At 35.1% G+C, this 15,052-nt stretch overlaps 1 protein-coding gene across 1 annotated transcript; it reads right to left on the bottom strand.

Moving 5' to 3' along the window:
* Positions 1-10,159: 10,159 nt before the first annotated feature.
* Positions 10,160-14,607, bottom strand: LOC126697389 (glutathione S-transferase DHAR2-like). The gene is made up of 6 exons (XM_050394371.1): positions 14,423-14,607; positions 14,223-14,313; positions 13,946-14,089; positions 12,914-13,031; positions 12,673-12,813; positions 10,160-10,394 (listed from the first exon to the last, which is right to left on the bottom strand). Exons 1-6 carry the CDS (start codon positions 14,478-14,480, stop codon positions 10,308-10,310), a joined length of 639 nt encoding a protein of 212 aa, XP_050250328.1. The 5' UTR covers positions 14,481-14,607; the 3' UTR covers positions 10,160-10,307.
* Positions 14,608-15,052: the final 445 nt, after the last annotated feature.

The following is a 15,052-nucleotide window of genomic DNA, read 5'->3' as shown; positions in this document are numbered from 1 at the left end:
TGAATGTGGTCATTATATGGCTTTTACTTCCACAACCAATAAGGTGATTGTGGAGAGTGCTAGTGACAGTGAGGATTCTTCTGATGATGAAGTGCCCAAGAAGACCATTCAGGAAGCCTATGATAAGCTATGCACTGAATTTATAAAATCTGAAAAGACTTCTCATCTTTGTAGAAAAGAGTTTAATGAGGTAAAAACTAAAAAAGTTGAACTATTAGTCAAACTAGATAAGACTACAAGGTTAGTTGAGACTCTTGTTGAGGAGAACACCTCATTAGAAGAGAATATCAAAAATCTCGAGATTGAGCTTAGTCAAGCTAGAACTCAAATAGAGAGCTTATCTAGTGCAAAGTTTGATGAAGTATTTAGTGCTCTAAAGCCTAGTTCTGATAAGACTGGCTTAAGATATGCTATTTCCTCTGGCCCCTCCTCTTTCACAGCTTCTGGATCAAAGACAATCTTTATGCCCTAATCTGAAAAAGGTGATAAAGGTATGAAATCCAAAAATGATTTGGCTAATTCTAAATCCTTTGTTAGACCCCACTCTAGGAAGTCTAGTAGTTCAAAAACTACTCATGTTTGTCACCATTGTGGTGTTTCTGAACACATTCGACCTAATTGTTTCAAGTTGTATTCTCATAAGCAAGTGTCCAAATGGTTACAAGTTCCCTCTCAAGGTTTAACACCTTTGTTTGGAGAGTTATTAAAAGCTTTGAGCTTTTTAACTCAATTTCAGGAGAATTCTAATTCTTCTATGTCCTTTAGTAGATATAGTAGGACACATGTCTTTTCATCTTCATGGCCAAAGACTTGTGTTGTGTGAGTGAGAAAGGAGCCTAAGACTTAATTATCTTTTCTATCTATCCTCTACTTTATTTCTTTCTATCTAAATTAGGACTCTCTTGCTTGATTTCTTATCTATTTTAGGAATCATGCTTTTATGCATCTGCATCTATCTTTATGCTTTCTTGTTGTTTGTCTGTTTTTGTTTGGTTGTTTAGGCGTTTTTTTTTTCTCAAAAAAATAAAAAGGAAAAAAAAATGAAAATAGTGTGTTTGTATTTGTTGGTACTTGTGTACCTTAGATGGCCATTGAAATAAAGTTTTCTTAACTTTGCATCTCTTATAGCTTAGATGGGCATCTCTATGCACAACTAAGCAAGTGAGCTTCGTGGCTCGTGTTTGTGATGAATACGATTAAGATTGTTTCTTATATCTACTCATATCACTCTTTTTTATGGGAATGACTAGAAAATCCTAAGAGAAATGCATAAATAACCATCTCACCACTAAAGCCCACTAATCATGTATAACATCTGTGTGCTTCAACATAGCAAAATTATGATGTTTTGGTTTACATAATTAGGTATTTCTTTTCTCTCATATATGCCCATGCATGATATGTTTAAAAAGAAAATATGCAAAGAATATAAAAGCGAAAAGAATCAAAATGTTTTTAAAATGATTGTAAGCGTGTTTCAGGTTATGTAAGAGTTATATGATGTACCTCAAAGGTGATAATCCCCATCAAATAGTTATGATTGTGTGTGAGTGTATTTGATTTTCTCATGTCTCAAATCTTCATAATATGAGACACGTGTGCACTCTTGCTTTGTTTCACACACAACATGCAAATTCTTTGCTACTTTTGATACATGTGCAGGTACAATGTGATTTAGCAATCACAAGGAATACATGTATTGATAAATGCTCACTAAACTATCTTAACTTGTTTTTGAAATATAAATTGTTTAGTATGTGTGTGTGTGTGTGTTTTTTTGTTCTAGGAACGCTTTACATCTAGAGTTTGAGGTGGGTTTGAGTGTGTGTGAGTTCTTTTTTTTTTTTTGGAAAGTACCCAAGTCCATTGATGACAAGGGATCTTGGGCCTCCAAGGATAGATGGTTGGACTGGGTCTGGTTCTTCGTGGCCTATTGGGGTCGTTATATGAACCGGTTTATGCGCAAGTCACATAAAACTCCTCAAGGTAAAAATGCGATTCCTCCTAAGTAATAAAATACACCATTATAAGTGTTTTAGTGTCATAAAATGATCTTTTATTCTTACGAAATAAGTAAAATAATCATTCATAATATTCACAATGAGAAGGAGATTGAAATAGAAGGTTTAGGGCTTATATTTTATTGTGTGAACATTTAAAAGAGTTCCTTCACTTGGTTCCCTGAGCGTAATATCGTGGTACCCCGGACGTGACGTCGTGGTATCTCGAACATTATGTTGTGGCTCCTAGGTGTACTAGGTCAGTAATCCGTGGAACCTAGAATCTCTAGTTCCTTGAATTTTAGGACCTTTCTCCATGCTTATTATGCAATGGAGTTTCGTCCTTTCCCTTTACCCCTATAGGTTATGCATAAGAACACACTATACAATACACATATCTTCAAATAATTGTTAGTTTCCTAGATGAGAATATACATTTTAATACATATACATATATGTAAATAAATTTTATGAGAATGAGTCAGCCACAGGGATCCTGTCCCCAATTCTCACAGACTTAGTGCTTTTGCACAAGATTTGTAGGATTTAGAACTCAAGTCCAAGTAGCTTTACTTGGGCATTGCCTCTCAAGATAGTTAAGTGAGGAGGATTTTATGGCAGAGAGTGATATCTGATGTGTGTATGTTTTGACACATGTTTCTTTGGAGGCTAAGAGATACTTTGAATGATCTCAAGGATATGGGACGAATTCCTCCACCTTGGCTCTCTCATTTTGTTCATTTTTCTCTCCCTTGTTGGGCTATTTAAGCTCTAAGAGTTATCCTTTTGAACCTTTGAACTCTCCTTTTTTCCCTCCATCTGAATCCCTTCTTTTCTCCCCCTTTCTGCTATGCTTTAGTGTTCCTTTTATAGTGGACATAGTCTGGTACCCCGGGTGAGGATGTCCTTGGTCTACTGGGTAAAACCGTGTCCTCTGGAACTTGAAAAAGTGCATTGGGCAAAGGTTAAGTTTAATTAGACAATTATAACTCAAAATGGGCATTTGGCTTTAACTATAAATGAAAGATTCCTTCTTGGAAAGTCAAAAGAGTGGGTGGGCTGCTCAATGTACTGGATGACAACTTTAGTTGAAAATGACAATTGAGAGGAAATTGTGGGGAGGTGTCATGCACATGGGGGAACTGAGTTTTCCATTGGTTCATGTATTCCAAGTAAATATATGAACCAAGAGAAACCTTCGGGGTCCTCCTTTCACCAGAAATCACTCCCCTACTGACCAAACCATTTCTCCCTTACTATCTACTAGGGATCTCACGAGCTTGGACCATGGGTTACAAAGATAATACTGGTTTTGCTAGATTTTTAATAGCTTTTTTGCTGGAAATCTAAACATACATCTTGGCTTTCCCATATGTCAGCCAAGGTCCTCTTCTCAAGGCTTTAAAAGGACATATCAAGGTCCTAGAGCCTTGATGTTCATCTTGTTGCATATCCTCTAGCCTGATTGAGATCCTTGCTGCATGTCCTCTGGCCTAACCAAGTCTAGGTCCTCTTCTTCTTTTTAATTATTATTATTTATTTCTTTTTCCTTCTTTTTGGGACTTTGGGCCTTTATGGTCATTCTTAACTTCATGAATTGGGCATTCTTTTGTTAAGACCCATGGTCTTTCCTTAATTTTCATGGAATGAGTTTTCTTGTGAAAATTTGGTCCTCAACAAAGTGCTTAACATGTTGCTTGGATGCTTGTTTGAGTAGCCATCTTATTGCTTTCTCATCTTATGTGTTTTTCCCCACTTGAAAAACCTCTTTTCTACATCCTCGATAGCTTCTCGACAAAATCTCAACAGATACCTCTTCTATCGAGATTTTTGGGTTTGACCTCGACAGCTTCTCAACAAAAAGGCCAATCCATCAAGCCAAAATATTGTGCTCTTTGTTTGCTCAACACATGCTCGACAGATTCTTGATCCATCGAGGTTGGCTTCTTCTCGATAGATTTTCAACACCTCCTCAATCAATTGAGATACCCTTGCATGCTCTTTACTTTTCTTTGTTTTGCATTTTTTTTTTTAATCTTGTTATCCATAGCATCTTGTTTCGTTACATTCATGCATTTATATGGATTCCTTGTGTCCCTTGATCATATTAGATCATCTTTATGTTTCTCGGGTGAAGCTTTATAGTTTCTTGTACCCTTTGTCAATCATGACAAAAAGGGGAAGAAAATGTGGATTCTTTTTAAGATTCTGCATGTTAGAGGGAGAAAGGCATGCCTTTGTAAGGGGGAGTTGTGTTTCATCTTGTTAGGGGGAGTGTTTACCTCCTTGTTGATTTAAGAGCTTCTTGTACATCAATCATGTGACTATTTTTTTACATACATGTACTTCATTTGATATATATGATGATGATGTATGTTTTCTTCACCTATCTTCACATGTGTTGTTTCTTTTCTATCTTTATACACATATTTCTTTATGTACGCAATCTTTATTTCTGTTTCACACATGATGTCTTGATTAATTTTGTTTAAGTGTTTCAGAAAGACAGGTTGTGAAAGTCTATCATGTAATGAACTATATTCTTACAAAGTTTTTCAAGAGTTTGTAATAGGGATAGATTTATTTTGTAATACAATAAGTGGTTATGAGTTAAGTAATTTAAGACTTCTCTCTTGATTAGTTGTTTTGTTGTGGTTTTGTCATAGATTTTCAAAGAGGGAGATTGTTAAGGACATATTTTATGTAATTGGTTAATCCTTTAACAATATGCACTTTACTTATAATTGGGTAGATTTAGGATGAGTTTAGTACTTTAAGAAATAAGAGTTCAAGTCAAGTATTAAAGTCATGAAGATTGGACTAAGAAACAAGTGAAGAAAAGTTATTCATTAAATCTCGACAAATACCTCCACAAAAACAGTATCTATCGAGATTTAAGAACGAAACTCGACTGAAGCTGAATCTGTCGAGATCTACAAAATCAGAATTTCTAGATCTGATTTTTTGCCCTGGCTGACATGCATGTGTAGGGTTTCTTTTCTCACAACCCTAGACATATATAAGGCTTATTTTAAAGGCCGTTATACATGGAGAACACACTAGATCTGATTTTTTGCCCTAGCTGATATGCATGTGTAGGGTTTCTTTTCTCACAACCCTAGACATATATAAGGCTTATTTTAAAGGCCGTTATACATGGAGAACACACGCAGAAAGTGACCTAGTGCCTTATTCTCTCTGTAAAAAGTTATTGCGTCTTTTGCGCCTTAGAGTTTTGTAACCAAGTACATATTGATCTTCATTATTGATGAAGTGAAGAACTTTGCAGCTAGCAACATCTTCAAGTTGTTGGAATTAGTCACGTACTAAGATCCGTGCAAAGGGTGGTATTCATATATTGAAAAGTTCAAAGGTTCTGAAGCAGTAGAAGGTTTTTGCTGTAAGTTCATCTACGGGGATTGTAGAGTCTAGGGACAAAAGTTTTGTACTAGATTTGAAACTTCTCTTTACTATAGTGAATTGCTTTTTGGAAAAATTTCACCCCGGGTTTTTTTACTGTAAAACTAGTTTATTTCATTAGTTTTCCTAGGTCATCATATCTTATTTTATTTACTATTCCGCTGTGCATGATATTAACATAATATTGATGTTTGTTTGTTTTAACAAGATTTATTCATGATAAATCTAATTAACAACTTGGATTTAAAACTTGTTAATTCTATTAACCGGGATCTAAATTTCCTAACATATTCTTCTCTTTCAAGAATATTTCTCGTAGTTGATACAGATCTTGGCACATTCCTATGCTAGATATGGTGCAACACATCGTTATGGTCAAGAGATCGTCTTTTAAATGTGTATTGATCATGTTTGAACTTTGAACTCATACATGAAACATCAATATATCACGTTTCTAAGATGTTTGACGAGACCTGACAGAAAATTTTGTCTTCTTGCTTCTTGGCCGATATTCGAACGTAGTGATGGAGTTTATGCCTTATGGACAAGAAAGGATGGGGGGATTGTCCTAGACTTATTAAGTCAAATTTTTTGAGGCACTAAAGCAAGCGTCAATTACGAGTATAAAGTAGAAATGTTGCATGTAATTGTATAATAATAAAAGAGACAATTTAGTGATGTTTTGCATGGTAATACTTGCGTAGTTTCACTTACACAAGATTAGTAATCATGCATGTGATGTCATCGATCATGCGAGTACAATAACGTTATAAATAAAAAGCAAAATTACATTATTAGTCTCTGAAGTTTACCTGTTGAGTGCATTTAGTCTCTAAAGTTTTAACTGAGCATTATTAATCTCTAAAGTTTCAAAACTAAACATAATTGCTCTCTCTATTAACTAATGTTAGTTTTGTGTTTATGTGTCTAATGGAAAAATGAGTAGACATACTTTTAATGGCATGGCAACATTTTTTATTTTAAAAAATCCCAAAAATCTATCCTCTCCGTTTACCCCTCTCTCTCTCCGTTAGCTCTCATTCTCTCTCTGTGTAACTTCGATAAAATCCATGTCAAAAATCTCTAGAGACAACAAGACAAGGAGATCCGCAAACGAGAGTTCCGTACATCAGTGCACAGCCTACATAGTCCTACATATATGCAATATCTAGAGCAAATCTTTTACTGTGAACATTTAAAATTAAATTTCTCAATAACCCAATAGGACCCTTTCATTTTCTCCATTTATTTCTCTCTCTTTTTAATATTATATAATTTGTCTTGGTATTTGACTTTATCATTGGCCTAATATCTGCGCAAAAAATCAGCTTGAGTTGAACAAGAAAACTATGACAATCTAGGTAAATTCTTTGAGCGTTGCTTTCTTGAGATTTATATGCTAAAAATTGGGCTTCATGAATGTTTTAGTTTAGGATCTTATAAGGCTTCAGGTGTGCTGCCTCTCTTTGAAGATCTGAAGGTCTTCAGAGACTTTGATCCAAATCAAGTAGCTACTGTCTTGAGTCCTCCTTGTCTCGCTGTATCTATCTGATGTTTCATGTTTGGCTAAAATTTACAGAGAGAGAAAGGAGTACCAGAGAGAAAAAGAGATTTTAAGGTTCCGTTAGAATTTTGGTGACTTGGTTCTGGGTTGTATTATTAAATGAAGTGTCAAATTTTGATTCGGCCACTTAAGTTACATTGCAACGATTTTACTTTTAGACATTGCAGCTAATATGACAGGGTTGCCACATCATTAAAAATATGTCTACTCAGTTAGACAAGTAAAGAAACTAACGGAAGTTAGTGAAGTGAGCAATTGTGTTTAGTTTTAAAACTTTAGGGATTAATAGCGCTCTATTGAAACTTTAGGGACTAAAAGCGCTTAATAGGCAAACTTTAGGGACCAATAGTGTAGTTTCGCCTAAACAAAAACCAATAATCAACTCTAATTTGTAGGGATGCAAGATTATAACAAAAAAAAAAAAAAAAAAGATTATCAAAAAAATTTATAGGGATGCAATTTTTCATTTTTGTTTACAATTCATTATTTCCGTGTAAAATTTCATTTATTAATTTATGATCTCTTCTTTGTCAATTGCAGAATTTGTTTGCCTTTTATACTAGTCATATTCGAATGATTTTAGTTGTTGTCATATTGCAGAATTTGTTTGCCTTTCATAAGTAATGATTTTAGTTCTTACATGTGTGTATATACACACACACGTGGAAATTTGTTTGCCTTTCATAAGTAATGATTTTTTTTTTTTTTTTTGAGAAAGTCATAAGTAATGATTTTAGTTCTTACATGTGTTTGTACACACACGTGGAATATGTTAATGAGTGTATGAATGCGCTCACTAAAGGGAAATTGAGCAAATCTTACTGTATTGGAAAGTAACAAAAGCTAATAAACAAATATTTATTTCACTAAATGTTGTGCGACTTCCTAATATATATACGTGGAATATGTTAATGGGTGCATGACTGCCCTCACTAAAGAGAAATTGAGCAAGTCTCACTATATTGGAAAGTAACAAAAGCAAATAAACAAATATTTATTTCACTAAATGTTGTGCGACTTCCTAAAACAAGTTGATCGATTGTAGTAAATAAAACTCAACCTTATGCACTTGGGCACTCATGGACCATAGATACACATTTATTTTAAAATTGAAACACAATAATTTTTATTTAAGGAACATCATTTTGTACAATGGGAAGTAAAAAAAAAAAAGGGACTCCTCCCTCTCTTTAACACCTTAGACAGAATTGTTATTATATAATAGGTGATCACACCATAATATAATGCACCCTCACTTATATAATTACCCTCACTTGGTAGATGGTGTTGCTTCACCAATCTACTGAGAGAATTAATTAACTGTTAGAGTTAGTTATTTACTGAAGAATTGTGCCTTATAAATAAGATACAACTATTTTGGGCAACACGATTACAACTTTTGTTTCTAAACCACAAAGCTATTGGGAAAAACTACACACTTCTTAGTGAGACCAAAGTATCCCCCAATATTGTCAACCAAGTGTGAATTTACCAATACAAGTGAGAGTTTACCAATACAAATGTAATAGATGTTAGCCCATTACAAATACCAAGGCTAAACTAGCAAGATATTCAATATGAAATCTAAAGAAACAAAGTATCAAACACATAGAAGACATGCACAATGCATACACAAGATTTACATGGTCCTGACACTAGGCCTACATCCCTCGGTCGAGAACCCCAAAGGACCCCAAACACCTTTGAGACGCTTCAGTAAAGTTTGAAAGACCCCTGGTAATAACTTACATCCCTTATCTCTCACTGGTGTGTTTTCTTAGCTTTTGTGCATGTGTGTGTGATGTGAATTCCAACACTTAAACCTTTAAAAAAGGCTTGCAACATGGGCTGAAAAGAGTAAAAACAAAGCCCTTAAGGCCTAAATTAAATACGGCCCAACAAATGCCATGTTTCTAATCTCTTCTACCACCAGACCAACCTCAAATAAGTTAAGGAGCACCGCATTGTAACTTGCCACTATTAATTCTTGCATCCCAAAAGGACAGTCCCAAAGCACATGGTTGACAAGCTCTGCAGCATCTGAGCATAGCACACACTAGTAATATGAGGAAATGCCACGGTCGAATAATCTAGTTCGTGTTGGCAGAATCCCATGACATTCTCTACATATAAAGGCTTTGATCTTGTTAGGCACAGGGACAGTACAGATACACAAGCTAGCCCCCACCAAAAAGCATGCACATCTTGCGGGTTTTTTATGTTGATCCTGTCACCAAATGCTAGCTTGAGCTCTACCACTTGCAACTGGTAGGCACTCTACACGGTGAAATCCCCCCCATTGTCCCTGTCCAAACCAACACATCCTCCTTTTATCTCCCAGTACTCGAGTTAATATCCTCTAGAAAAAGTCTAGGGACATAACATAATGTCAAGACATTTACACACCACCCTAGTTTTCAGTTGTGATAACTGGTAAGTTCCAATATAATATTTATTATTTTATTTTTAACCTATGATAGGTTGAGACTTCCAAGTTCCAACTGTAAAACAAATGTTGACATTTTGTTGTGGCAGTAAAACAACTCTATTATTAACTTAATCATAGTAACTTCAAAAAGGGGGGAGATTTCATCAATGAGGCTCGAATTCCGTGTTATGTAGAGCTTGGTCAATAAGCTTACTAACATGTGAATTTTCCGGCAACAGCAATGAAGGAGAAATTACTTTGTATGTGATAGGGGAAGGAAGTCACCTATCTTGCCATTTGCAAACCTTGTCACCCACTCACCCTTTACCAATTCTCTATCTTGAACCCATAATAATGACTTTTGTAGCTTTGACAATGCACCTCACCCCCTCTCTTCTGGACAATACAAATTGCAAGCCAAGAGCATTGGAACCATATCGTAATTGAAGGAGATGCAAAGTGCTGATGCACTACCTGACTGGTCTATTAGTAACATTGTTAGTAGTATTTTATGTCTTAAGTCTTCCTTTGCTAGTTGTTGCTTTCGTTGGGTCAAAAGGAAGTGTAATTCAGCTGCACATGTTGCTGCAAAATTCACTCTCCATTCTAAAGAGTCTTTATGTTGTAATAAAGACAATCTCCCTAGAGTTTTAGACTCTTGCCTGTAAGAGAGACTGTCTATCTGTTCTATATATATTGTAGTTTATCCAAAAAAATAAATCAAAATTCTCAGGTAACACTCCAAAGGAAGCACAAATATAGAGCAGCTGTTACTCAAGTAATAGTAAATACCATAGTTAACCCAAACACAGATGCATACATTTATTAGGCACGGAAACAAGCCATGTCCAATTAACATAACTAGATTTCAGAAGCCTTATAATTTAGAACTATTTTATGCATTGACCTTCGGCTCCCATCCTGCAATTACGTGCTCTTTTGTAGGCTTGGTTTTCTGGAAAGACTCTCGAGAGAAAAGCAACTGCAAAATATGATCACAAAACATAACTGACGATTAGTTTACTGAAATAACTTCTAATGATCTACTGCTATTCAAACTAGCAGACGTGCATGAGAAAATACAGGAGAGAGACTAGTTCCAGCTTCACTACTACAAAGTCGAATAATATAACTCTATGCACATGAATGTATATGCATACACATTGAAAATCAATATTGTAATTTCAGAGTAGTCAGGGCCTAAAGCGTGTGCATCAAGTATATGGGTCCACACTCCACATGCTGGATTTAAAAAAGGGGCAAAATAAAATTAAAATAGAAACATTATATGCATCATATATCTTAATGGATCTGAATACCGATCCACAAGATCTAATTTGGTTTGAAGTATAACTATTTTCAAACCTTACCATTTTGCCAAATACAACGACTGAGCCATACTAAATATGTGAACCCTACAAAAATTAAGACTGTATTTTACATCACCTATCCCTTAAATCCACGATGCAGAATAAAATGTGAAACAGCAATGAATATCTAGAAAATTTTAAAATATATAAAAATTTCAATACACCTCTTCCATAAGCAGTAGTATTAATAACTGCTATTCTTAATGCTACAGAAAAATAAACATGCATTTCTTGTCATTAAAATGCCATACATTGTCATTAGCAACTGCTTCCAGTATTTAAAATTTTAGATATATGAAACCCCTTCTCATAATGAGAAATTTCTGTAGGGTGTATTGGCTGGTAGAAAATGCATTTCCAGTTAAAAATCTTGGGTAGTTGTTATTTTAGGAGACATTCTTTGGATAGAAATTCAGGTCTGTTTCTAATGTGGGTTCACATTTTGAAACATATAACCAGGTAGCTCTCTCAGAAAGGAAAGATATTAATTGTTATGGGGCAGTAGAACAGGAGGTAACTTTCTACTGGACTATGTTTTTCCAATTCCATATTCGGTATATAAATTTTCAAACTCAACCACGTGACTCTCTGCACCTTTTTTTGATAAGTGAATTTCAACTTCCAATACAGAATAAGTGAAGTGAGAGCTAACTACCACAAGCATCATTGGCATATTATGAGTCTTGGAGGTTTAATCTTCCACCGGACAAAGTCCTTCCAAATTATGATAAATTTCCAAATGCAATACTTGATGTTCTGCACCTCAACCTTTAATAAAGAACATTACAAACATAACCGTCACTGGCATATCATGAGCTACCTATTATTACCTTTCAATGATTCACCCTCAGATGCATTCTACTTAAATGGAACCATGTGAAAAGAAAAGGTGTCTTAGACAGATTAATAAACACAGTCCAAAGTATCTTTATCTCACCCTGCCTATCTTCCGTTGAAGAATTTCCAGAAAAGTTATTCACTAAATCTTGCTCAGCAAAAACCACATCCAAATGCAATGGATGATTCATGGCCACAAGATCATACTCTTCGGAGGGACCGTGTCATGTCAAATTCAGACCATCTATCTGCCCTAAAAGCAAGAGCTTGGAAAACGGGTGCCAGCAGTTCGGTTGAAATTCGGAATTAGATAATAAGTGAATACTTGGGCTTTTTAGACTTTGGTTGGGTAATGGTAAGCGAATTCGCTTCTGGGATGATGTTTGGCCGTGCCATTCCCCTCAGAGATGCATGCCATAATAAATCAATTCACAAGGTTCTCATGACCTCAAAGTGATAGACTACGTTCAATATGAATGAGAAAAAAGGATTTCTCTCCCTATTCAACTGCCCATCCAAGAGCATTTGGCTTCATATAGTTCTAGGTTCAGAGAGAAATGACTTTCCCTATTGAAAAACTACTACAAGCCACTCATTTTTAGCTCGGAGTGGCAACTTTCATTGAGTTTAAACACTTAAAAAATCTACTTTTGATTGATTGGAAGAGAGACGAATGGGTGTAGCGAAGAAAGAAAATCGGAGTGCTATTTACATATAGATCAACATATAATAGATAGTGTGGTAGAAAGGTGCATCTAGTTCTTAACAACATACTATTTCCATATGGCTACCACGCTACAATAACAATTATAGATACTACTATAGTAATCCTAGACCAAAGTCCAAGCATAGGATGACTACAAAAACAACAGTAACAAACACAGTGCCTTTTTTTTTTTTTTTTGGGGGGGGGGGGGGGGGGGGGAGGGGGGTTATTAGTTTCCACACTTCATCATACGGATATCTACTATTTATCGAGGCACGCATGCCAAAAAGCCATCTGATTGTTGAACACAAAAAACGAAAACAAAACAACGTATAAAAATTATATACCTCCTTGTATTTGTGGAAATGAGTTAAGCTTGCAGGCACGGTCCACTTCTTGAAATGACCAAGAGCAACGTCGAGATGGTACAGCTTTGGTGCCAAACTCAAATCAACAGAAGTTATCTTCTCTCCAGCAATATACGGCCCCTGATTCCATCTCCAACTTATCAGCATACATTTCCAAAGCAAAAATGAAGTAAAACTAATAACTCTTACAAGTGTTTTCTTTAAATGTAAACACACATACATGTGCCTTAAGGTGTTCATCCAATGCCTTCAATTCATCAAGCAAAGCCTGCTCGGACCCATCACTGGGGTCCTTGCTCTTCAAGAACTTAACGAAGGCCCCAAAAATCTTAGATCCCCTGCAAGCTCACCATAAAAGGAGGGTAGAAATTAAGAAATATTTACAAAAGGATAACAACCCAGACTGCAAATCAATGAAGGTCCTTTTGAGTGAGACCATTTAGAAAATAATAAACACATTAAATTAAATAATAAGAGGTCGATAACAAATTCTGACCAAAAAAACAATGAACTTCATGTAAAACAAAAAAAATTCCCTGCTGCAAAGTAAAAGGACATCATAAATATTAATAAGATTTTATAAAAATATATTCCCAAATAAACCTTGCATAAACCTTAGTTATCATGTGCTTAGTTATCACATGTTTGCTAGACCCAACACACATTTATTAAAATTAGGAATAGTTACATTTTTGCACTTGTAGTTTGGGTTAACTCTTATTTATTAAAATGAGGATTAATTACACTTTCCCCCTTGTGATTTGGGTCAGATCCGATTTGTAAACAGTAAACTTGTGCTTTAAAAAGTCCCACTTTACCCATATAAGGATTAATTTCATGAATTTATATTGTAATGAGATTGCTATTTTGTTTTTGGGTTTACCTTGAAAAAACGTGATTTAAATATGCAACTTTTTAATGGTTTTGGGTTCATTTTTCTTAGGGAGTTAGACTTATGTGTTGTGTGCGTAAAGTGCAACTTTTTAAACCACAGGGTGCCTGAATGAATTTGGTCCAACACAAAGGTAGGTAAAGTGTAGTTGTCCTTGAAATTAACTATAAATCAAAGAACAAGGGACTATAAAGTCTAAAGTATATTAATATATTTACAACATCCACCACATTTAAAAACAAATGGATAGCCCAAGCCTTGGACTTTCCGCATCCTATGCGTATCAAGAGCACCATCTGATACCTAAAATACAAATCCAAACTCACACAGACAGAGAAAAAGAGAGAGTGAGGAACATACACAGAGGCAAATTCAGGTGGAGGAGTAAGAGAAGGTTCAGGGTGCTTTTCCTCAAGAATTCCAACAAGAACATCAGAATCAGACACCCACTTGTCATCAAACTTCACCACAGGGACCTTCCCTTCTGGGTTCACCTCCAAAAACCTATCCAAACAATCATAATCATCATCATCATCACCACCACCAAAAACAATGACAAACCCATCTGCCCAAACACTTAAACAACACAAAAAAACATGTTTTTTATTTTTAATAAAGGCACAGGCTTTGTGATTACCATTGGGGTTTTTCAGAGATATTGATGAGGTGCACCTTGTGTGGGACTTTCTTCTCCTCCAAAGTTAGGAGAACCCTTTGTGAAAATGGACCTGAAACCAAAAGCATAGCCCAGATTATAACACAAGCAAATTAAGATTCTCAATCAAAACCCAGAAGTGTAGTAATCAGAGAAAAAAAAAAAAGGACATGTGATCATACAGTCTCCAAGAACATCAGGAGCACCAGCAGCAGCTTTGGCAGCGACCTCATAAGCCATTTTGTTACAGAGATTTCACAGATAGTATTACTGGAATGGAATGTAGAAACTGAGATATCAGCTATGGGATTGTGAGCGATTTGATAATATTAATAGCGTTGTGTGTTGGGGATAAAATGGTATTTTTATATAGTTTTATGAAAGTTAGCTGGATGAAATTCTTAATTACTCTGTCAGGATTAGCCTCGTACTAGAAAGTTCGTGTCTTTTTTTTTCTTTTTTCTTTTTTCTTTATTATGGAAAGAAAGTTCTTGTCTTTAAAATTTTAAATCCTATAAAAAAAATTAAAGAATGGGAATTGGTTCTTAAATCAGATATATATAATATAATATGACCCAACTTTTTCATGGGAATCCTTATTGATAAAAGGGAGCTTGAAAGTTAAGCTGCTTTTCTTATCTAAATTTTTTTTTTAAATAAAATAAAATAAACTGCTTTCGTTGAATGAACAACTCCACTACCATGAATCTGGTCATAATGGTAGCCAAATTCGTGATGCATAGTGAATTAGGATATGCCTTTTATTTATGTATTTATTTATTTATTTTTGGTAACGGACATGTCTTTTATTA

This window comes from Quercus robur, chromosome 8, assembly GCF_932294415.1.
Source record: "Quercus robur chromosome 8, dhQueRobu3.1, whole genome shotgun sequence".
Classification (NCBI taxonomy): domain Eukaryota; kingdom Viridiplantae; phylum Streptophyta; class Magnoliopsida; order Fagales; family Fagaceae; genus Quercus; species Quercus robur.
The sequence above is the reverse complement of the archived record's forward strand: the minus strand, read 5'-3'. Positions and strand labels throughout refer to the sequence as shown.